The sequence below is a fragment of the Copidosoma floridanum genome, unplaced genomic scaffold (assembly GCF_036245765.1).
Source record: "Copidosoma floridanum isolate Cflo_tuat_1 unplaced genomic scaffold, Cflo_Japanese_pri ptg000020l, whole genome shotgun sequence".
NCBI lineage: Eukaryota > Metazoa > Arthropoda > Insecta > Hymenoptera > Encyrtidae > Copidosoma > Copidosoma floridanum.
The window spans coordinates 24,002,018-24,028,793 of NW_028321897.1; the positions used below are offsets into that span (position 1 = coordinate 24,002,018).

At 33.2% G+C, this 26,776-nt stretch overlaps 1 protein-coding gene across 1 annotated transcript in view; it reads right to left on the reverse strand.

The window, feature by feature from the left end:
- The window catches only part of shaker (potassium voltage-gated channel protein Shaker), a gene marked incomplete at its 5' end in the record, with an annotated part of 629,484 nt that overhangs the window by 553,625 nt on the left and 49,083 nt on the right, over positions 1–26,776 (reverse strand). Inside the window, one exon of the mRNA XM_089593785.1 lies at positions 2,854–2,977. Coding sequence (XP_089449911.1) covers positions 2,854–2,977 — 124 coding nt within the window. The remainder of the gene's footprint in view (positions 1–2,853; positions 2,978–26,776) is intronic.

The following is a 26,776-nucleotide window of genomic DNA, read 5'->3' on the forward strand; positions in this document are numbered from 1 at the left end:
AGCCTAATATCCTCTAATAAGATGCAAATTTATTTAATAGATGATGTTGGATGTACGGTAATGAGTTAACGTAAAAAATGACTTTTTTAAAACGGATATATTGAAGAATTAATATGTAAGGACATCCACTTCAATAAAAGCTACAAGTTATTCCTTTAACTCGACAATTACGTGGGAAAAAATAAGATTTACAATTAATAACACATGCAATCTTATAAAAATAAATTTTGTAAACAAAGCTCTTCTTTTAAGAAACAAAAATTTCCTTTTTTAAAAATATTTAATGTAATAAGTATAAATATACAATATCTATGCTAGTGATAAATTCAAACTTGCATGAGTTTTACTTTTTTTTAACGATAATTTTTCTTATGGCTTAATTGTTTGAGAACATATATGTAGTCTTGTTTTAAGAGATGCTTGTGGGATGTTATACACTTATGTTAAAACTTTTCGTATCCTCAAAGCACTCAAAAGTATATTTTTTTGTGATGTCTTTGAGTTCCTACTTCCATGCCATCTTTATTTGCAAAGTTATGGCATAGTATCGTATTTTCATATACTTTTTTAGTTCTTAGAGACAGAACAAACTACAACAGCCAGGTCTAACAAATGAGGTGGCTGAGGCAACATGACTGTATTATTGTTGACCTGAAATGTACACAGAAGCAATGTTTTTTGATCAGAAGCGTTATCATTATGCAAAATAAAATTTTTATGCTTCCACCAATCCAGTCGTTTTTGGTGGATGGCTTCAGGCAAGCCACGCATAACTTGCTGATTATATTGCTTATTTACCGTACGTTCCTGTGACAAGAGCTCATTATGCTCCATGACTATGCAATTAAAGGAGAATGTAATCCAAGCTCTTACATTTGACAAACTTAAAGCGCTTTTATGGTCTTAGGTTATGCGGCTGCTTTCAATTAGATTTAAAGGTAGTTTTAGGGCTGTACCCAGCGACAGGGCCTTTAAGGTTTTATTACTTATAAAAATATTTTCCGTTAATTGTCATAATGCTTAAATATTTTAACAACATATTTAAATTTAAAAGTTTTATTGGCCTAAAAATTTATGGAATTACGATAAATAAGATAATGAAAACTCATCACTCTTATCTGCACATGTGCTGAAGACGATCAATTTCTTTTTTCTAATTTTCTTAAAATCTGACTAGTTTACATACAGTTTCCGCAATTTCAAAATAATTCATACAAAAAAAGGAACAAATACAATTTTCCTGTCTAGAGATACGTTATTTACGTTAAGAGTTATAATCATTTTAGTGATTAGTACCATAAGTCTGCGTACAAAATTGGTCATAAGTCTGCGTACATAATAAATTGATTGAGCCTAGTACTTTTTCTTTGCAAAATAATTAGGCAAAGAACATTGACATAATTTCCCAATCTCAGAGATTCTTATCAGTCTAGTAAAAATCTGTTTAGAAAACTGTTCCTGCTACAAGCAATGAAACAGCATAATGCAGCAGATTAGGATAGCTGTGTTTGCTATTGATGCCTATCACCCAAAATTAAAGAAAATAGATAAAGCAAAGGCAAAGATGTGAACATAAGATTCAGTAGTTTTAAGCAACATTAGTAAGTACCATACAAGTTGGTTTTACTTATCTTGTTAAAAACCAACTACTTTTCGTGTTGACTATTCATTGGTAAACTTTAATTCACAAACCAAACTATGACAGTTTCTGCTCAAGAATGGCGTATATTGAAAAAAATCTTTTTCTAATGCCTGTTGTGCATCTAATTCAAGAGCTATTAAAATAATTGTAATGATATATTTATAAACATCTATAATTTATCCAATCAAGTGGTTATATACACATTCATTAATATCTATTTCTGAAGGTACTCACACAATTCTTTTATGAAAAGCAAAAGTATCAATTTTACAATATTTTTTTTAACGCTTTATACTTTATTTTAAAACAATGCCTGCTGACACGAATCCAACAAACTACTTGAATTTATAACCAATCGTCATAAAAAAAGATGAATTACGACTAATTATGAAGTTATTACTCATCAAATAAAGATATTACTCATTATGTGGATATGTATTATTACCCTACCCCATACACTTCTCCTGAGAGCTATTTAAGTATCTCTTTGCAAAGAAACAATAGCTAACTATTTTGATCGTAAGCATAAAAATTAAGATTTTGCTATAATATAATTAAACTGCAGTAGCTTACTTCTTGCACCTTAAAAGGTAGAGTCTAGTGCTTGATTTATTATAATAACTTGCATAGATAAGAGATTATTTAAAAATACATTGTATATTTATTTATTTATTATTAATAAGAAAAGTATCTGTATAGTAACACCACTTACTTAACATATATTACAATGATGATTCCAAGCAACCACACACATCAAGATTGTAAATTTAATAGGCTCTCCAAAAATACAATAAAATCTTGTTTAAACTGCCACAACTAAATCTACTTATGAAATTGAATAAAAATAAACACAGTTATGTAGAAGTATGGTACAGCATTTTTTAAAGATATTTGAAGCAACAATTAGTGAAGGTAAGTAAGAAAAATAATCATAAAATGAACCGTGCTTTACGATGAATAGCTGTTACGTTCAATTTCTACTTTCTATTGATTTTTATTTATCCTGATTTCTTTGAACAAAATAAAGAACGTGTACAGTAACACATAAGCTTTCCGTTGTTAATTCTAATTCATTTTCCATAATCAAACAATATGATTGTTTAACAGCTTAACATTAAATAAACAGATAAATAAAAGATGTCTGACAGCAAATTTTAAATATTTCATATATAAAAAGAAATGTTAAGAAAGTAAGATTTTCTTATACTTACATTTATAACAATTCTTTCGCAGAAATCGTGATCGTGTGGTATAGGTTCAAAATGTGTTATACTTGTATACTGATTATGAGAAATAGATCCATCGTTATCTTGACACAAGAGCTTAGGGAATGATCTATATACAAAAAGTTTAAAATCAAAAACATGTTCAAAATAATTCGTATATCAGGAAGAAATAATTTTCACTTTTCTAAATGGCTTTTTTTATGGAGTACAACGAAGAGATGTATGTAATAAGTGATTTATGTCATAAATTACAATAACTTTTGATATCAAATTAAACAAAAAGTAAATTAATGGATATGCCATTAAAGATTAGGTAATAAATTAAAAGTTGCTAATTAAGATTCTCTGTATCTTCAGTAAATGGTGCATGATTGCACCAATAAGGTTGATCTGAGAATGATAACAACTGTAAGAAAACAAGATAAGTAGTATTCTTCTTTTAGTTCTAATGTCTTGTAATATTGCTTAAAAACATTAAGACCGTTAAAAATTTTCATCTTGTTGAGAAAGTAAGAAGATTTTCTATAGGATTTAGAAAAAATTTGTATCCTCAGATAAGGTACTTTGCAAATTATCTATAGAGTATAGCTTCTAGTATACATAAAAAATGTAGATTTCACTTAATAGTATGTTTCAGAACTTTAAAATTCTACATCTCTATTATTCTATTACAAAGTACAGTAAATAACTTTATGTTAATTATCTTGTTTTTACTTGAAACTTTAGTTTAATAAACATCATTGTATTTTGTTTTTAAAAGTGTTAGAATAGGGACTCGTAATTTATTTTTTGTGAAAATAAGAGTTCAAATCATTACATTTGATACATTCACAATAATCATACTGGTTCAAAGCATCAAATTGTATAAAGAGCTTTAAAGTGAAAATTGATGTTAAATAGCATAGATTAAATTTTTGACGTGAAAATATTTTATGAGAGGTTAGTTTTTGCTTGTGTAGTAATGCTATTAATACACCTAGGGTGGCTAACTGAACAATTTTTCAGATCTCACGTGCATCAGCTACATCGGTTACAAACCCGACATCTAAACTTTTCTTACTTCCGTCCATGGTGTACATAAATCTAAACTTCACTTGGACTGAAACTGATACGTCACTGCCAACGAAGCTAATGGTTATAAATTATTTTTGAGTTAGTTGTGTAAATTTTTTACGATCATCACCCTTTTTCCGTCACGCTGTACATATAGACATGTACTCAAAGGCTATACAGGCTTGTGCTGTAAGAGTACATCTGATGACCCACGAGCACCAGTGAATTCAACAAGCACGAGTGAGCGAACATACAAGCAACTACTACAAGATCAGTGAAGAAGGGGATGAGACTGAAAATACGTTATGGATTAAAAAAAAAAAAAAAAACAAAGGGCATAGTGCAAAATACATAGAAGTATTGGTAAAATATTAAATTTTTTTTTGTTTTTTTAGTAAAAAAGAATTTTTGTTTGATTCGCAAGAAATTGATAAATTTATATACGATTTCCTGATTAAAATTAATGCTTTTCAAAATTTAAATATTCCTTTCAGTTTTATTTTTTTTCTCACCTAATTATTACGACAAATCTTTTTTTTCGAAATATTTTAACTAATTTTTATTTTAATCTTCAAATATTTCTTTATTTGTCATAATTGACAGATAAAATATCATAGTGTCATTTAATGTAAGAATTTAAATTCAATTTGTGCAATGACATACCTTTGGTTTCTTGTAACACATGCCTCCAGGAAGGCTATTGAAGCAACGAACAAATGAGTGAGTGAGAGAGTAAGAAAGTAAGTGCATGGTAGCGTTAAAAACCACTGCACTTTCACTGACCACTCACAAGGGGTGAAAATAAATAAATAAATAAGTATAGAAATAACTCTGAAATACTACAATCAAATCTCCGAAACTATAAAACCAAATAAAGGAAGAATCAATTACCTCAATGAGATACAGTTATTACATAATCTATTTTACTTTTATATTTATTTAAGTGCACCACTAGTTATCTAGATAAACAAGTGACATTACATTTTTTTGTAGTTTTCATAGTTAATTATTGTAATTATAAACACAACAAACTCATGTCTGAAATTGTTTAAAAGCATAAACAAAACTTGTTTGCATTTATTTCGTTAAAATACAAATATGGGTATCTGCACAAAATTCTGTCTAGGTCTTCTAATACTCCTTAACCAAAAGATCCTAACCTAGTGCAGAAAATGGCCGTAAAGTTGATAATTAGTAATCTATTTTTTAAATAATATCATATCAAAGCAAATAATATCATAAAAGTTTTTGTAGTTCTTACAGTAAGCTGATTAACTTGTTAATTTATGCATTCATAATTTTTAGAAGAAAAATAAAATTTTTACCATAAATTATTTATGTTGCAAAAAAAATCCGAAGGCTAGATTTCATATTTAAAGATGAGAGTATAGCAGAATTTTATAAATGTAGGGAGCAATAAAGTATTATAGTAAGCACAAATAACTTATAGACCGTATTCATGGTAATCTTACTGCTATATGAAGCAAAGTCACCAAAACCACTGTAATCACTAACCACAAAAACTACTTAACTAATCGGGATAAAGTTTTTCATACTAATTTTTAACATTTTTCAGATAGTTGTTGTATAGTTTTTATTTTGAAAAAATTGATATTAAAAGCAAATAGTAAGCTTTAAGTTTTGCAAAAATACGCTACCTTTTCACTTTAGTTCAGTATGATACATGCAATAGAAGTAAGTAGGTCTAGTTAAAATATAACCAAGCGAATTACAAAAGAACCATAGATCACCGGCAGTGCATCAAGGATAGAGTTGGTAGTCATGCAGCTGGATATACCGGATACTGACAACAATCTTCTTCATTACACAAGCAACTGACATCAAGTTCAATTCTGAACCACTAAGATTAGTAAGTGCTACCAATAAACGGCGTTTAAAACACCACCGTTGCCAGCATGATACGAAAAAAGTCTAGCTAGAGCACAATCTGTTCCAATAATTTGGGGTTTCATGGCCATTCTTCCAATTAAATTGGTACTACCAGAGCAAAATCGCTACAACAGCAAGCCAATGAAAAAATCCCTAAAGAGCTCAAGGAGCCGCATTGGCTAGAAAATGTATCAACTACCTTCTCAGTTTTTTGTCCTAACGACATACTCGTACGAGGTATTCTCGAAGATCCCTTCCCCCCGTAGCGGTAAACAATTTTTTATTAATAACAGTTGATGAGGAATAATAGTAATAATACTTATAATAGCAATAGTGATGATACTAATAATTATAATAATAATAATATTAACAGTAATGATAACAATAATAATAATAATGATAATAATAATAATACTAATAATAACAATAATAATAACAATAAAACTAATAACAATAATAATAATTATTATAGTAGTGGTCATAATGATAATAAAAATGATAAAAATAATAATAATAATATTAATGATAATAATAATAATGAGAAATGGCTAGAAATACCACCAATGGCCCTTTTCAGGGCCACAGTAAGTATTAACGTTACCAAATTAACCATCCATCTCATCAATCTTTTTAAGGAACATCCATTTAGAATTTACCGTGTTAACAAATACATTTTTACTACTATTTTTGAGAACGACTTATCAGCTAAAAGACTATAGAAAGCGGGGTACTAATGAACAAAGTTAATCATTCACTGTTAGAAGTCACTGTCAAAGTTGTTCGTCCAGAGGCTGGAATCTCTGGCCACTAGCAACTATATTATCCTCTCCGCTCTAAGAATTTAAGTCGAAATGATCAATCATCTCCGAGATCTGCATTATATGAATCGAACAGTGAAGCTATTAAGAAAAAATAAACTTGAGAAAACGGGACGACAAGCAAGCATTATGAACAAATCTCTTTACCTTAGATCACTAATATGATAGAGCTTTGCAAGAAAAATAGAGAAACACCAGGAGACATTGGCAAAAACCCGTCTAACTAGCTCCAACGCTTTGGACTTTGTAATTGTCCTTTCGATCAGTTTGGTGAAATAACAACAGGCCAGAGAAGATCACCAAGAGGTCTCTACTCCGTTTTCAGTCCAGAAAAAGCTTAGCCCACCTGTATTTTTTAGGGCTATCCAACGTTGAACTTCCTTGCCAAAAAATATACTACAACTTAACAAAGTTGACAAAAAACAGCTTTTAGGGCTCACAAAAGTTATAACCATGTCTACAGTTGCTAAAGAGCAAATTGAAAAGAAAACTTTAAATACTATAAATATTTACAATTTAAGGCATGGGAAAACTGACGCATTTATTGAGATTGGAACAGCAGCATCAAAGTTAACCAACAAAGAGTCTACAAAGTGAGATATCAGCTTTCTATTATAGCATTGACAGTAATTACTCAAATTTGCTAGTTTGTCGAATAGGTAGAATAATATTCATTCGTTGTAGTTATAAATAACAGAGAGAATAAGCTTCAGCACCCTGTTGCTCTGGTACTTAAGTTGTGGTAATGGGAAAGAAAAATTTCATAATCCTACATTTTGTTAGTTTTAAATATTTACATGTCTTACACATGGCCCTTTTTACTAATGATGACGTAAGAAAGAGTTTGTTGGACCGTGTAGGGTTTTCAGATTACAGTATAGGAACACCAATTGCTATCAGAAGGGTGTGTCATGATAAAATTAAAGTAATACCTATTCCATTATATAATATGTCATCTATTTTGAGTTAATTTATGGGGAACTTATAGAGCTAAAGATTGCTATTATGTTTATGTACTTCTTAAATTCTAGCCTACTGTTAAAATAAACGTGAATTATTATTAGATGTATAAGTATTAACATCTATTATGCGGCATGGGCAGTGTGCGTGTGAGATAATATGGGTGTGATTTTTAGTATATACAGTAATTCAGTTGGGTCAGATAAAAGATGGCCGTTGTCACACATGCACACTCTCGTAGAGTCTCTCTCAGTATCCAAACAGAAGATCTTGTGATCTCAATAAACCTTTATTTATGTAGTTAAATATGGGACGTTCTTCTACAAACCAAACAGATTGAGACAAAAATCGACCGACACATTTAAGATTTAACTGAAACTTCTTTTACGGGTTCTATATCCAAAAAAAATGATGCGTGTAAGAGGATTTTTTTATTTTCGATATTTTGAAAAATAAACAAGATGGAAAATTTGTGAATTTGATGATTTATTGATAATAGCCTATTTTTCAAAAATTCATAACTCCGGTTCTATTTAAGCTAAGAAATTCATTTTTTTTTTATTTGTAGGTCAAATGACAAGCTTTAAAAAAAGTACTTACAAAACAAAGTGTCAAAAAATTCAAACTGGTATTAACAATTTAAATGTTTGAATCGGTTTTTAGCAGTAGTGCCACCCATGAATCAACTTTTTACTATTTTTATCGTATTCTGCGTCAAATTTTTTATCGAAAACGCTTTTAAAAACTGTAGAGAAGTTATTTTTACTGTGAGAAAAAAATTAATTAGTTTGGCTCAGTACGTCAGATCGAGACGTGGGTCACATTTTACGGCTCATATTTTTGTTTTACAATGTTTATATCTTAAATACCAATAATTGTTTCATTTTTTTTATTAAAAAACATTTTCTATTAGCCAAGAAGATGGAAAAAAAATACATAAATGAAAATGAATACATGAATAACGACAAAATATTTTGAATCAAATAGTAGAAAATTCTAATCTTAAATATTAATTTGAGCATTAAAAATACTATCTTATGTTTCTTAAAGATTTTGAATTTCCCATGTATTTGGTAAATAGTGTTAGTAGCTTTGGCAGCACTGACAGGAATTCAATTTTAAGGAGTAGGAACAGTAGAAGGGAGGAGCAGTAGACTATTGATATGTGAATTAGCTATGCAGTGACCGTTTGTCTCTTACGCATTCAGTGCTCCACGTGCTTCTTAATAGCTTCTTTCTAACATTTTGAATTTAACTGCTTTTAACAGTTTGCACCATCTTTTTATTTTTCCATTAGTGAAAGTGGATTTCCGTTGTTTGAGTACAGCAAGAAATAAAAGGTAATTTGTAGATAAAAACATACAACAATGCCTAAAACAGTGTTAAAAAAATCATCATCTATAAACGTTTGTACTGATGTATGTTTTAATCCATTTAAAAAAATTAGTCATCAAAAAAAAGTGTGTCGAATTTGGGAAAAGTAAACGAAAGCCAGCTTTGAACCCTAAATTTGGCAACTACTGCTGAGACACTGCAACAAAGGATTTGCGATTCGTGTCGTCTGCGTATCAAAAGTATCAAAGAAGAAAAAAATGACGATATTGGAAATTATAATTCTTGGAAAATTTCTTGGAAAATCATAATACTTTAAATTAAATGTTAAAATTAAATTACTAAACCTCATTTTATTGCATTTTAATTTAATGGAAATTATTATACTTCCGCTATTTTAAATAATATAAATAATTAGTTTTTGTATTATTTATAGCAGGAAAACAACATTGAGCAGTGAAGAATCTGACTATGAAAGTGAAAGTAGATCTACCTCTGGGGCAACTGGAGAAAATACAGCGTTACTTAACAATAAATTTCAATACTTTAATAAAGGATTAACTGCTTTAGGATCCTCACCGATTAAAAAAAAAAAATTGACGCAAAAAAGGTACTCCGAAGAAGAAATTTAAAAAATTGCAGAAGTAAATAAAAAAAAGTATTTAACGTCACAGACGATGGTCTAGATGATGAGGATGATGACATGACAATTTCAAGAACTTTAGAAGAAAGTTTTAGTACTTCGCAAGACCAAGTTCACAAAATCAAGATTTTAACCGTTTTCAGACATTGGCCTTACAACAAAACGTTGATTAATTTTCCAACAGCAACTTATCACATGATATCTGTTGCAAAAACAATTGCTAAAGAAAAAAGTATTTTAAGTTATCCAAACACTCAATACCTTCTATCTTCAGAAGCAGATGTTGTTAGTACTATAGTCACGTTTCATGAGTCTGATGATTTTACTCAACTGATGCCAGGCCAAAAAGATTACGTTTCTATTAAAGTAGGTGATACGCGAATTTATATGCAAAAAAAAACTAGTCTTAAATAACTTAAAAGAATTATATGATCATTTCAAAATGAAACATCCAACAATTAAATGTAGTTTTTTAAAGTTTGCTAGTTTGCGTCACAAACATTGCATGTTAGCTGGAGCTTCTGGTACTTATTCTGTCTGTGTGTGTACAATACATGAAAATATTAAATTACTAATTGACGGAGCAAATTTAAAATCAATCACTGCTGATTCATCGCAACCTATAAAAAATTACCATGATTGCTTAGATCGCATGATTTATCCTAGTAAATATACTTATTGCTTTTTAGGAGAATGTGATAAATGTCCTGGCACTAATATTATTAATCAACTTGAACAAACTTTCCAAGACAAAATAATTGAAAACGTTACATACAGACAGTAGATTACAACCGAAAGAACAACTTTACAAATACTAATATCATCTGTTGGTGAATTTTTTCAAAACTTAAGTAAGGGTTTGTCCAAATTATTGACACATTCATTTTTAGTAAATAAACAGAAAGATTTTTTACACGAAAAAAAAAAAAAAATAAATTACTGAAAAATGAATGTAGTGTCATTTGTGATTCTTCTGAGAATTATTCTCTTATTATTCAAAATCCTGTACAAGGTTTTTACTGGAATATAGCGATCAAGTGACGATACATCCATTTTATATTTGTTACAAAAATGATAAAAACAAATTGCAGCTAAAAAGTTTAGTAAATATGTCTGATTGTTTACGACATGACACAATTGCAGTCCATATTTTTTTTAAACAATCAGTACAATTTATAAAATTATATTTAAAGGGGGTTAACAAAATAATATATTTTTTGGACGGTGCCAGTGGGTAATACAAAAATAAGAAAAATTTTATTAACCTTTTACACCACGAAAAAGATTTCAAATTATTAGCTGAGTGGGATTTTTTTTAACTTTACATGGGAAAGGGCCATGGAATGGACTTGGGGGTACTTAAAAAAAACTTGCAGCTAGAGCTAGCCTGCGAAGGGTTTGTAACCTTATCCGAACACCAAAAGAGTTATCCAAACTAAGGAAATCCAAACTAAGGAAATTAAAACGTAGTGTTAATCCAACACAAATTCAGAATTTAAGAAAAAGTCTTATAAAAATATTAACTAAAGTACTGACAGTAAAAAGAATTCTGGAAGATTTGAATGAAGGAGAAGGAACCAAAATGGCGGATAAATTCGAAATTCCAGTGTTTGATGAAAAATATTTTGAGTGTTAAAAAAAGAGAATGACGATGATTCTATAATTGAAGAAATGTGATGTAGTTGCAACAAGAGCCATGGAAAAGACCAATGAAGAAGAAGAGTTCATTGAAAAAGACTTAAAGGCAATCAATGTTATATATATTGCAATTCCAAATGATCAGTTACAATTTGTGAAAAATAAATAAACAGCGTACGTAATAATTAAGGAATTTGATGAAACATATGTAAAGGAGTCTACTGCACTGCAAATTTGTGTAAGAAATAGGTTGAAAAATTGAAGTTAAATGACTTTGAAAATTCCGGTGCATTTTTCACTGAGTTTTAAGTATTTATTAATAAATAAAAAAGTGCTGGTGTAAATGTGATTGAGAAAAAAAATTAAGCTACATGATAAAAGTATTTCTTAGTTTATTAAGTTATACTGATGATCTTACCAATGTGCGACAAGAATCTAATCAGTAAGTTGAACATGAAAAAAGTAAAATAAAAATGTTTGAATTAAAAGAAAAGAAAGATGGAAGCAAAAACAACTTAAGTGTGTTTAAAACTAAAAGAAAAACAGATGGAGCATGTTTTACGTGCAAAAAATATAGGCACTTCAAAGCACAATGTACGAAAACGAGACAAAACAATAATTCATGTGAGTAAGGTAATGAGCATCATCAACGACGCGGGCGACAACAACAATAGCAGTGGCAACATCGCAGTTATCGAGGCTGAGGTCATAGAGCTGGTAGAGGCTCTAGTCAACATTGTCAAGAAAGCGATTGGCAGCAAAATAATCAAGGATATCAAAATGAAGACGGTAACGTGAGTAGTTTCAATGCAGAATTTAAGGAAAAATCTAATAAGTCGCGTGTTAAAGTAAACAGCTTTGCTACAAGGTTGGATGGAAACTTGATGGAGGTTGCTCACATCCTGTTGTAAATGACGATTGAAATTTTTATGAATCCCTTGAATTAAAAAAGCCTATAAATGTAAAAGTAGGAAATGTTCATTCTTTCAAGGCATTAAAAGTTGGTAATATAAGTCACGAGTTTAATGTTTATCGTCAAAATAAAATAAATATAATAAAAAATGTTTTCTTTGTTCAAGATATCGATAGAAATTTAATAAGTAACGGTAAACTAACAAAAGCAAGTAAAATTGTATCAGTAAGAAATATGTCAATGATTTTTTAACAAAATAGAAGTTTAATTACTTTGGCTACTAAAAATAATGATGTTTATTATATGACAAGTAAAATTATGTATATTGACTCAAATTCAATGACAAAGAATAAGTTAACAGAAAAGAAAAAATTGTACAGAACACTAGGCCACGTAAATATTTATTATGTAAAGCAATATGCTTGATTGTTTGTCCGGCAAATTAAAAACTGATTATTAAAAATGTAAAATTAGTTTGGAAAATAAAATGCACAATTTATTATTTAATAATGACAAATCAAGGGCAAAAAAGCTTATCAAATTGTAAATACTGATTTAAATGGGCCTTATAGTACTACTGATAAGAATGGCAAGAAATATTTTATAAGTTTTATCGACGATTACACTAAATTCGCTAAAGTGTATTGTATTTAATTAAAAGATCAAGAATGCAATGGTTTTTTTGACTATGTCAATTAAATTGAAAGTAAGACAGAAAATAAAAAAAAAAAGATTGAGATGCAATAATAGTAAGAAATATATAAATAGGGATACACGTAATTTTGTAAGCGGGAATGATTCATCTAGCGAACCGTGTCTACCTTACGTACATGAATGAAATGAAATGTTAGAAATATATTACAGAGGTCTTATGGAAATGTCTTGATGTTTATCAAAAGAAACAAGGGTTTCCCATTGATTTTGTCCAGAAAGAGTTAGAAGTGCAGCTTATTTAAAAAATAGAGTTATTATACATGTTCACACTGTTTAAAAGAATATAACATCTTTTGAAATTATGTTTGGAAAAAGTCTCAGTATAAGAAATTAAAAAGTTTATAGCATTTAAGTTTTAGTGAGAATACCAGAGAAAAAAGGAAATTGAAAACAAGACAAAAAAGCAGCTTTAGAAGTTTTTTTAGATTATGCGAATATTGGTCATAGAGTTCTTATGAATAAAAAAATAGTAACTGCAAGCCACATTGATAGTATCGAAGATAAGACAGATTGTGTTGGTTTAAAATCAGAAAATGACACAGTAAAAATAAATTTAAATAAAAACAAAGTTAAAAACATAAATCGCGATTCAAGTATAAATGTCAATAATGAGAATAAAAATTTTAGTTTAAGGCAGTAAACTAGAAAAAAAAGGAGCCCGATAGGAACAGAGATAAAAATTTTGTATACAGTAATATTATTTATGTAAATGATACAATTACTCAGATATCTGTTTCTTATACTGATGCGATGAATAGTGATGAGTCTGAAAATTGAAAAAAGGCAATGAATAGAAAAATAAATTGCTTAAACAAAAATAATACTTAAATTGCTGTAAATGAACTGAATAATACGAAAACTTTAAATTTAAAATGGATTTACATTTAATAGTCTAACAATGCTTTGAAAGCTATGTTAGTAGTGAGAGAATACTAACAAAATGATTTCATTAATCATAATTATTGACCAGTTTCAAGAATGCAAATTGAAAAGTTGTTACCTTCTTATTGTCGTCAAAATAACTTTCTTGTTGAGCAGATGGATACCAAAGAATCGCTTATTATTGAAAAGATCAAATTTAAAGTGTATATAAAACAGCCACTATTCTATAATGATGGCTCTAGAACGGTATTGATTTTGTATAAAGTTGTATGAATTAAGACAAAGCCCGAGAGCTTGGTGTGAATGTTTTCGCGATGCGAATGTCACGTTTTTGAGCAGGAGTGAGAGGGGAAATGAAGGAGGGGTAACACCTCACTTAAAACTAATATAATATAGTATAATATAAAAATACAAGGTTCTGTACAAAAATTGATTCTTGCTGGCCTTATGCACTTAACACAATTGATTGTAGATTAATTAAAATATGTAATGAGAAAATATATTAGCACTACAAGTCAATGTCTTTTACATTCACACCCCACTGTTTTTTTTGTTGGCATCGTGGGGTACCTGTTAATTGTAGGTGGCTGAAAGGGAGCTCTCTCTCAAAGTCAGCAGTCTCTTCTCCCTTAGTTCTGGCACCATAAAGAGCCTGCCAATGCCTGAGAGAGATAGCAGACGTTCCCTGTATCACGGTGATCGAGGGTGGCACTCAAGCTATCTACGACAGTGGAGCAAGAGAGATAGAACCTCTCAAAATATCTCTTGAGGCACCATCTTTTGCGTACGTTGGTGGCACAAAGACGGTGGCTCCGATCGCGTCGCCACAGCTACTCGCCTTCCTGTGACCAGCGCATTTTGTGCTGGGAAAGCTACATGGTGCTTCGGCTTGAGGTGCGTAGCTGAGCAGATTGGGCTGCTGTAGGAACAACTTATAAAGAATCACTTGGCTCTCTTTGACCTGGGCAGCGATTGGAATTGGGAGTGGCTGCTTCTTCTTGTGTGCCTGTAGTTGGTTAGAAGGTGACGGCTGCTCTTCTTCATAAGCTTCTCATTGGTTGGTAGGTGTCAACTCCTCCACCTCCAAGTATGCTGGTTTCAACTGGTCAATGGACACCACTTTTTCCTAGTCTATGATGACTGTCTTTTGGTCTGTTCTTTGAATTACTCGGTGCTGACCTGTGTACGGAGGCTCCAAAAATATTATTATCCTGTCTACTTTTTTGAATACGTGTGTGTGTGTCTGTAGCTCCCTGAAGACAAAAGGACGATTTACAGCGTGTCTAGACGCTCGGACTAGACGAATCGACAGAAAAAGCTGCCGCAGACTCCTTACAAAACTTGACTTATCCGCTTGAAGTGTTGATGTCACGAAAAATTCTCCTGGAATCCACAGCATTATTCTAAAAAGTATATCTGCAGGTGATGCTTCCAGGTCAAGTTTACAAGATGTCTTGAGTCCCAAAAGAACCGTTGGCAGACAGTCAAGCGATGATTGAGTGCAGCAACGCAAGGATGCCTTAAAGGTACGGTGCAATCTTTCAACCATACCATTCAATTGTGGGTGATAGGCCACAGTATGTATGAGCTTTGCTCCAAAGGATTTTGCCAGTTCGTTGAACAACTTAGACTCTAACTGTAACCCTCTGTCTGATGTTATGAAAAGCGGAGTGACGAACAAGCTAATTTAGTTATCGTGGAAGGCCTTTACGACAGCTTACACTCTTATGTCTGCCAGTGGGATAGCCATCGTCCATTGACTGAATCTGTCTATTATAGTTAGACAGTATTTAATTTCCTGGACCAGCGGCATTTTTTATTATGTCAATGAGCACGTGTTCGAAGCGATTTCCAGGTTCTGTAAATCTGTTGAGAGCTGCTCTGTTGTGTCACCACACCTTAGAGCGTTGACATGGCTCGCACCGATGTGCCCAGGTGACAGCGTCCTTTTGGATACCTGGCCAGACGAATTTTTGCGAGAAAGTCTTGACTGTTGCTCTGCTGCTGGGATGTGCGAGTCCGTGCACGATGTTGAAGGAGAGACGTAGCAGTGGTGCCGAAAGGTATGGATAAACTGTACCACCATGCACGTCGCAGTAGATCAGATGAACTTCGATTGAAAGTTTCTGAAGTAACAGTGAAGTCTCTTCTAGCCATGACAATTTCGCATCCGAGGCCTGTGCTTCAGCGATTGTAGCTGCGTCCCATGCGGTTCACATTAAAACCGTTAAAGTCCCTAAGGTCTCTATGACGTCCGTTGGTTTTTGGGATTCGTTGTCGCTCTCCTCTTGGGTTATAGGGACTGTTCTTGAAAGAGCATCTGCGAAAACGTTATTTTTGCCTTGTGCATAGACTACTTTTGCGTTGAAACGCGAAATATATTCAAGTTGACGGGCGCGCATTGGGGGAGCCTTATCCGAGCACTGCTCTGGCGCATGGACAATCGGCTGGTGGTCTGTGTACATAGTGAATGGCCGTCCTTCGAGGATTCTCTTGAAGTTCTTTACTACAGAGTAGATCGCTAAAAGTTCTCTATCATACGTGCAGTATTTTTTCTGTGCGTTGGTAAGTTTCTGAGAAAAGAAACCGAGTGGATGCCAGGCATTAATCAGCGTGAGCTTCTGTTCTAACACAGCTCCCAAAGATGTATCTGATGCATCTGTTTTAAGGGCCCAGGTTGTCTCGGCTCGAAAAAAACTTGTGCAAGTTGCTCCCACTATGTCGTTTTTACATCGGTGGAAAACTAGATCGGCCTTCAATGTCCAGGTGAGCTTGGCCTTCTTTGGCAGACCCTTGAGCAGGTCATGCAACTATGCTTGGGCCTTAACCACGCATGGCTCGTAACATCTATAATAATTCATCATTCCCAGTAGGCATCGGAGCTGCGTCATTGTACCAGGCTGGCGATAAGTCATGATGGCCTCAATATTAGCAGCAGGTGGCTAAAAATCCTCCTTCGAAACCACATAACCCAAATAAGTTACCTCTGGTTGTCCAATACGGCATTTATCTCTGTGCAGGTGTAAGTTGCTTTGGCAAAGAGTCTCAAAGACCTTGCAGAGATGATTGACATGTTCAGTATGGTTTCGCGAGATGTCGAGTATGTCATCTACGTATGCTCTGGCGTAGGACATCCGGTGTAGGACGTAATCTATGGCCTGTTGCATTGACTGGGTGGTGTTGCGAAGACCTAGTGATGTGCCTAAAAACTCATACATCCCGAACGGTGTGGCAACTGCCGTTTTTTCTACGTATTCTTCCGCAATCGGGATCTGATAAAATGCCTTTCTTAGATCAAGTGTCAAGAAGATATTACCTTGACTTTCTTGGAGCAAATCCTCTATATTAGGCTGTGGGTATCGGTTAGGCGTTATACAGCTGTTCAGGCGACGGTAGTCACCTGTTACTTTCCCTGTTCCATCCTTGTTTTTGACTATGTGTAATGCTTTCCTACTGGCTTGCTAACAGTTTTATAATCCCTTCTTCTAGGAGGTTATGGAGTGCTCCTTCGCAGTATCTATTCGCACCAAAATGCACCGTATATCCACGTAATCACGTGGATATAGAAGATACGCATGCCCATTGGGCAACTCTACTGTCCGGTACTTTTAGGGTCCAAGTTTATTTTTTTTTTCTGAGCGAGCTAGGCACATGCGTTTACATGGACATAAGATGCGAATAGACACATCGATGCTTTTTTTGCTGTGGTTAATTTTTCCCCGATGAGGCTGCTGAAATACCTGTGGGCCAGTTGTAGCGATAGTGTTCCTGACTTGGGGGTCGGGCCTCTGGATCGGTCTGGTATTGGGCCTGAAAATATCTTGAAGCCTCCCTAAAAGCGCTATATACTCGCGTGGGTGAGCGTCCTCTTATAGGCGCAGAGGCTGGACTGTAGAGACCGTGTGCAGGGCTGCAGCACCAAGAGTACCAGTTGTGGTCAAGCTGGTTAGGGAATCCATGAGGCAGCTGTTCTTAAGATCCACCAGCAGTCTGTGTTTAAGCAAAAAATCCACTCCCAAGATGGCATGGGGGACGTCGGCCACAATAACCTTGCAGACAAGGTCACACCACAATCTGAGATTAAGTGTCAGTTGTTGCCTCCCAAACGTCGCTTTTAGAGTAGCGTTTGCTGCACACAGGGTCATCTGCTGTCGTTGTTAACACTCGGCTGGTCGAGGCATGGAAGCAAAGTCACGATGGATCCCGTATCCACGAAGAACCAGGTGTCCGCGTATAGGTCGCACAGTAGTAGATGGACTTCGATATGGCCATCTACCTCTGCCGTCTGCGCTGGAGGTGGGCTTAGTTTTCCTGATCACTCTTTCGGTCCTCCAAAAAGGCGCACGGTGGAATGCAGTTGCGTGCGTTCTCGCCAAATTTAAAATGGTACCAGCACAGCCTGTATTTCTGCTGGAATGCTTGACTGCGCTGTCTAGACACTGACCGGGTGGGAGAACGCTCTCGCTGCTGTCCTTGACCCAATCGATTAGCCTGCCCCACATTTGCGTTTCTGTTGTTGTTGTTGTTGGTGCTGTTGCGGAAAGATATCTGGATAATCACGGCCTCTAGGAAAGCCAAGTGCTGGAGCAGAGGGTCCTCTGGAGCTCGCTTGTGCTTAACTGCCATAACCGATGCTGGATTTGAACTCACAATGGCATCTGCAGCTTTCAAAAGCTCCTCTGTGGTGCTGGGCTTCAAAATCTGTAACATGTTTTGATCATTTTGTGAGAGAAGAAACTTTCACCTCACCTTCAGTGTGTCCTTATTCATCTGAGTGCCGACTGGGCCCTTCATTTTTGGCCATAACTGTGAGGGTCTCATGTTCCCTAACTCGAGATCTGTCAGCAGACTGTGAAGTTTTTGCTACTCTGACGCTACAGTCCACTTAAGACTAGTGTGTTTCAGCGATTTGTATGCATCCACTGTTGAAGGATCCATTAACACGTCTGTTTCTTCTTCAATAGCCACATTATCGAGGGCTCCAAGTACTTGATAAAATTTTGTAGCATCGTCTGTGATGTTGTTAATCGAGAAAATTGCCTTCACTTGAATAAATCACAGATTCGGCCGTTCATGCCATAATGGCAATAATTAATTCCTCGCGCTCATGTTGCTCGTATTTTCTTCAGTGTTCGTTAAATCAGGAACGCTCGAATTTAATATTGACAATGGTGGTGGCAGTGGTGGCGGTGGGAGTGGGAGCGAGATCTTGTTCTCGTCTTGAGCTTTCCCTCCTTTAATGGGTACATTTTGTGAAGTCTCTGGGAATGCTAGTGTTAAAAATCCTTGCAGCGGACTTGTATGGTCACCGGGGAATGCCTTTAGCGCGAACCCTCTTAGCTCTGGAGTATGAAGGCCATCGCGATCTTACTGCGACGTTGCCAGAAAGTTTCTCTCTTTGCGACGTTGCTTCGCGTGCGCGCTGGATTGTGCTTGATGTTGAAGCGCTCTGGTTTCGTGGCTCAATTTCTGAAGGTGGCTGTACTTTAAGTAGCTGTTGTTTCCCTTTTCCCTGGCTCCTCACCACGCTAGGAGTCTTCGTTTTTTTGTCCTTTCAGCCTTGCGGCTTAAGTGGAAGAACGTTCACGAAGCATTATGCTCTTATGGTTACCTGAAAAAAATGTTTATGCTTAGCAATGAAAACAATTGTTTACGTTCAAGAATGTTCGATCGAAAAAATCTCACCCTGTGTATACACTCACACTACACAGACTGCTCATTTTGGATGATTTAATAAAATAGCCTTAAACTACATTCTTCTTTTCACTGTTGAGGGTCACCACTTTCACGACGCCTATGTAACGTTCTTGTACAAGGGTGGGAGGGGAAATAAATGAGAGCAAACACATTGCTTAAAACTGATATAATGTAGTATAATATAAAAATACAAGGTTCTGTACAAAAATTGACTCTTGCTGGCCTTACGCACTTAACACAATTGATTAATTGTAGATTAGTACTACAGGATCATAGAGACTTAAAATACAAAATTAGAAAATACATTAGCACTACGAGACAACGTTTCTCACTTCCACACCGCACTGTTTCTTTTTGTTGGCATCATGTGGTAACTAATAATTTCTAGGCGGCCGAAAGGGAACTCTATCCCAAAGTCAGCAGTCTTTTCTCTCTCAGTTCTGGCTCCACCGCGAGCACGCCAATGCTCAAGAGAGATAGCAGTCGTCTCCTATACCGTAGTGTTCTAGCGCGGCACTCAGGCTGTCTATCACAGTGGAGCGAAAGAGATAGAACCTCTCAAAACATCTCTCGTGGCACCAGATATTGCTTACATTGGTGGTGCCAAGATGGTGGCTTTAGTCCCATTTCCACATGTTTTAATACCTTAGATCGCAAAATTTATGATGCATTTTAAATTTTTTTTGTGGATGTTTTAGTAATTTTCTGTAAAATTAAAGAAAAACTGAATTTTTTTGAAATACTATTATGTAATTGGTTTTAAATAAAAGATTAAGGTAAAATAAGTACTTTTTAGATCAAAGCATTAATTAGGGCTATAAAAATAGTAACATAACACTTAATTATAAAACCTATATTGGAATATTAGCCAAGAAATATGATATTGAAAATTCGAAATTGTATGCGGTTTCTATAAAACAAAGTATAAATTCAGAGGCATCGCAATCAGTGTTTGATGATATTTAGTTTAGAAACTTTATTGGAGCTTTTTTGTATATAAGTGTGGGAACTATACCTATCATAAGCTTCAGTGTGAATTATTTAAGTAGATTCCAAAATTGTAATCATAAAACACATTTTAAATATGCTTTGAGGATTTTAAATTATTGATTTTCGGTAAAGATTTTACAATTAGCTTTTCGAAAGAGTGTTAATGATAATATAATTAATTGCTTTGTCGATGTTGATTGGACTAGTGGTATAATTGATGAAAAATCAATAACAGGCTATGTAATAAGAATGTATGGAAATGTAGTTCATTGAAAATCCAGAAAACAGAAAAGTGTTACAAAATTATCAACAGAGGCAGAGTTTGTAGTGTTGTCTAAGCATGTGAGGAAATTAAAAGTTGTAAAAGATTTATTGATTCATTTAAATATTTGAATATTAAAGCTTGCAATCTAATTTAAAAGTATGAAGATAATTTTTTGTGCAATGAGCATAGCTAGGTTTGAGAATTACATTAAGAAGTGGAAACACATTGAAACTCATTATCTCTTTGTAAACGAAAGTTATTTAAAACACGAAATTGATGATGTAAAAGTTGGTTCAAAAGAAAAGAAAGCAGATATTTTCCCTTAAGCTTTAGGCAGAAATAAGTTTGAAAGATTTAAAAATATGTTGAATGTAAAGCAGTTTCATATACTAAAATTAAGATTGTTATATAAATTTAAGGAGGCGTATTGAAATACATGTTAATTCATATGAGATATGTAAGTAGTGACATCTGTTATGTGGCATCGACTCTGTGAGTGCAAGATGATGTGTTTGTACTTCGTAGTTTCAATAGTGATGGAGTTGGGTCAGACAGAACATGAACGATGCCATGCATGCACGCTCTCGTAGAGTATCTATCGGTATCAAAACAGAAAATCTTTTAATCTTGACTTATCTGAATTTTTGTAGTTCTATATATCCCAAAGTACTTGGTGTTTATTAACTGCACATCAATGAAAGTCGTTAAACCAGCTGATCGTGAAGAAGCTTACGTGAGATCCCAAAAATACCATTGCTTAAAGGTTCAAGCGGTAATTTATTTTTCTTATACGAATAAAAATACATAATGAAGAATGTAAGAAACAAAGCCCAAAGATTCTGATAATAATGTGTATAAGAATATGTTGAAATATTTTGGATAAAGAGCATAAGATAACAAGTTTTGAGAATATGCAGTGGCTGAAGTAATGATCGTTTCATCTGGGCATTAAGCGAAATAAGAGGGATAATGTACGGATTATAAAACAGTAATAATGTTATTGAATGAAAAGGCACTTACTGCCTAATTCATGAATAACGCTATATCTTACTCACAATAATTTTTTTTATAGAAACAAAAGGAATACTGGACACAAAAGCTTGAAGAAAGGCTTTGATCCCCAACAACACAAAAATTAGAATTGTTTTTTTATGTGGATGAGTAAAAGAAGAATCATTTTTGAGTTTCCGTTATTCAATACTGACTTTCTACAATTCGCTTAAAAAATGTATTAAATTCATAAAGTTTCTACGATTTCTCATTTTTCTAAAAATCGTCAAAATATTTTATTCGAAATTTTAACTATAGTTAAAACGGCTGTTTAGCTAAAAATCGTGTTACTTAAAATACTGCTTAAAATAATGAGAACAGATAATAAATTGCTTGTTGCTTGAATTGATATTCGAGTAACTCTGACGATTATTATTCTTGTATGCGGTGGTCATGGCAGCTACACGTGATCACATGTATTACTACCACCTTCTACCAAAACAGAGCCAAATATACTAAGAAATTGATTCATCAAAACTCTTCAAGCTGCTAGAAGTGCACTTGAGAGAACGTTTGACATCTTTAAAGTTGAGATGTCTATTATTAGATAGAATATTGCATTATACGCCACGGACTGCAGTGATCACAGTAACAGCCACCGTCGTCTTGCACAACTACGTCCAACAGGTGGGAAGTGCTATAGTTCAATAATAAATTTGTATATGAGATCATGCGAACTTTTTGTAAGAACATTACTTCATGTTTTCCAGAATGAACGAGCGCACAGAACATCAGAACGACGATCACGTAGTAAATAATGTACCCAACGATGATAACGACGACGACGATGATGGGGCTGAAGTACGTGACAAATAATCAGAAGGTGTGAAGATTTGTGATGATTCCACTTGATTAGATTTTTTGTAACACAACAGTACTTAACGTGTACTCGAAAAAAGCTACTTATTTTCACTTTAACTTTTTTAATTACAATTATTCGTACTACGTTAATATTATAAATATAATTGCTGCAAAAAAATTATACGTAGTATTTGTAATACCAGTGTAATAAATCTTTAGATAATGCATAAATGTGTATTTTTCAATAGTATGGTAAGACAATACGAAAAAAAGTACACATTAAAAAGTATCAATTTAATACCTACCATTAGCCAAGAACTGTACACATGTAGTATAGTGCAACGCATGAATAAATAAATAAATAAATACATGTTTAAATATTTAACGGACAAGCTTGTAAACGCAGCAGTTTTGTCTATAAATTTAGAAAAACTAAGCTTATAAAGTTCCTAATTACAGCGCGATTAATCACTTTTGTTCACAAACGTTTAAAAGTAAAAAAAAATAAAGGAATGTAGTCAGCACGAATACAATATAGACCGTGTTCATCGTAATATATTTACATTTGTCTGCAACGTTTCGTGTATTTCATCAGATGGGCTCAAATTAAATAGCAAAAAAACTATACACTGTTGAACATTGTAAAATGCTGAAAAATTCTTTATTCTTATATACACAGCAGATGTAGATGCAACACTCAAAGATCGTTCAACTCATGGAAAATAATAAGTAAAATACATGTGCGATGAACTAAAAAACGTTGTACTTAGTTGCCAGTCAGATCCCTACTAAACTAATGTTTATAAATCATCATAAAGGTCACACATAACAAATAATGAATAGACAGAAACAACGAAAACAAAGTTGTGAGGACGGTATGAATATATAAACTCGTACATACTAAATAAACTATTAAGATCCAGATAACATTAAATATGTAAAACTATTAATCTATTTAAATCCAGGTGTAAATAATACATGTCTTACATAAAACAATAAATTTAAACAAGAAATGTTTTATTTTGATTTAAAAAAGACTGAGTCATAAATTTTGCTGAGATATTTAATGTGCTTTTTCTTATTAATGTTATGTTCTTGAACATAAAAGAAGACAATGAGAAAAAACACATAAAAAATCTCAGTAAAATTCATAACTCAGAATTTTTTAAATTAAAAAAAAAATCTCTTATTTAAACTTATCGGTTTATGTGAAACATGTAATTCTACACCAAGCTTGAGATAGATAAACAGTTTTACATATTTCATGTTATCTGTATCTCAGTAGTTCATGTAGTATGTAAGTGTTTTCATATTTATGCCGTCCTCCTAACCTTACATTTTTTCCGTCTGTTGATTTGTTATTTGTAATGTATTTACTAACTTTTATGATGGTTTACTAGCAGCCCACACGTCTTGGCACCACCCAAGACTCACTGAACGAAACACTGCAATATTTTGACGTATAATAAGAAACATTTTCAGTTAAAAGTTTTACACCCATTTCTAAAACAATAGAACAAAAATCATCTTATTAAAAACGTATTTGTTCGAAATTCATACAGTTTATTTGGTCAAATAATAAGCTGTAAAAAGTGGGAAAAATGTAATTATGCTAAACAGTATTGTCAGAGGTATCGTGCGTTTTTTATGATATAAAACAATCGTTAGACCTAATGCACAGTTGATTTCGCTCAGTTTCTTCCGTACAATCTACGAAAAGTGCTTTTTTTAAAGCTGTACAAAAAATATGTAATAAAGTAATTTTTCTTTTATCTCCCAACTTGATAACCAGGACAACAAAATTCTGAAGCCTTATCACTACATTCTTTATCGTCACAAAAATACAGCTACATATTCTACCTATTTAAAAATATGAAAGATTTAAGGGATTACTGTGAGGGTTTATAACGAAAAGCTGATCTCTTTCTTAGTAAAATCTTTATTTGCCGATTTTGGTACTGCTGCTTCCATCTCTATAAGTTTTCTGCGTCAATTTTTCGATAGTAACCTAAAATTCTATACATTAGATGTATTTGAATGTTTTCCTTCAAATTCGCACTCTTGTGACTTTTGGCATGATTGAGACTTTTGTGTGCTCTAAAGGCAGTTTTTGTCAACATTGTTAAGTTGTTGTATATTTTCTGGCAAGTTAGTTTAACGTTTAATGATCCTAAAAAGGACCGGTAGGCTTAACTCTTTTAGGACTGAAGTTTCCAGCAAACGTAACGGCCTGAATAAGTCAGGGCGATCTTCTCTGGCCTGCTGTTATAGCACCAGACTGGCCAGGAGAAAAGTTACAAAGTCTGAAAAGTTGGAGCTAGTTGTAGATGAATTTCTTCACCAATGTCTTTTGATGTTACTCTACAGACATTAATGTCCACAGCACCTTTTTTTTGCAAATTTTAACTACTTTGGTGATCTAAGGTAGGAAAATTAATTCGTAATGCTTGCCTGTTAAAAATTGGAGACGGTCCTGTTTGCTCAAGTTTATTCCTTCTTTCTAGCTTAACTTCAACGCAGACCCTAAAGATTATTACCGATTAAATGCTTAAAGTTGAGAGGGTAATGGAAAGCCGTCAGTGGCCAGGGTTTCTAGCCTCACAACAAACAGCTCTGCACGTAACGTCTATCAGTCAATGATTGACTTGATTTAATTTAATTTAATACTCACTGGGTTTCTATAGTCTTTCAGTCAACAAATCGTTGCTGGAGTTGGTACTATAAATGTATTTGTTGGTAAGATATTTTATTATTAGATTGCCCTAGAATAAACGGATATGATAGGTGGTTAGTTAGAGAATGTAAAAACTCATTATGGCCCTAAAAAGGCCCAGTAATGCTATTTTCAGCCATTTTTTAAAATAATTACTATCAGTATTGTTATAACAATCGCTGTTATTATTACTATTAACATTCTTGTTATTATTATTACTTAAATTATTATGATTATTATTTCTATTATAATTAGTATTATTATTAATACGATCATGATTTTTTTCATTATAATTATCATTTATAGTATTCTAATTACCATCATTATTTTTACTATCATAATTGTTATTACTATTACTATCATCATTATTATCATTATTATCATTATTATTATTATTATTATGGGTGTTGTTATTATTATTGTCATCATTATAATCTTTATTATAATTGTTATTACCCTCGACGTTAAAGAGCTGGATGTGAATAGCTTGACTTTTACCTTCAGAGTCAACGTGACCATGCTGCTGGGAGACACACCACTGGCAGAAAAATATTTCATCTTTAGGTATTTTCCCAGATAAGCAAGAGTTAACCAGTGTCCAGGGGAGTTGTCTTCGGGAATACCTTTTGAGGGTATGTTATTAGAATAAACAATTGAGGAGGAAATTGATGAAACTTTTCACCAATGTATTTGCCTGAGCTGTTTATGGTAGTTGCTTTTAGTTAGATGTTATAGCAATTATGCTCTGGTCGGACCAACTTTATTGAAAGAACAGCAAATGAAACCCCAAATTGTTAAAGCAGATTGTGCTGTAGGTAGACGTCTCCTGTATTACGCTGGCAACGTTGGTATTCAGAACGGCTTTTCTTCGTCAAACTTTTTAATCTTAGTGATTTGGAATGGAATTTGGCGTCAGTTACTTGTCTAATGAAGAAAATTGTTGTCAATAAACAGGATATTCAGCCGAATATCATGACCAACAACTTTATTCTTGATGCACTGCTGATAAAATAAAGTGTTTAGTAATTTGCTTGGGGATATTATGACCAGATCTACTCACTTCTATTACAGACAGCTTTAATTTTACTTTCATGCCACCTAGCGGATCTTTATGAACTAAAGTAAAAAGCTGGCACATATTTTCGACTTGAAACAAAAAAAATTGAGCTTATTTATTGCTTTTATTAATAATTTTTATGAGATGAGAACTTTTGATAAAGTATCCAGGTAGTATCAAGAATCCAATTGCGAAATCTTAGCAAAATTATTTCAGTAGTTTTTGCAGTTAGCGATTACAACGTTTTCTGTGACATTGCTTTATATATTCGTAAAACTGTTTCTCAATTATTTCTGTTTTTTTTCCTAATTAGAAGTGTTATGACATCTTAGGAAAACAACAAGTTGTAGATGAATATAAGTGTGAGTTTTGAGTCTGTAATGTTGTATTTTGTAACATATTTGCACATACACATACCACGTACGCACACGTGCACGCACATACGTCCTGATATATTCGGTGACAAACTAGGTTTTCCTACTCTTGCAATTA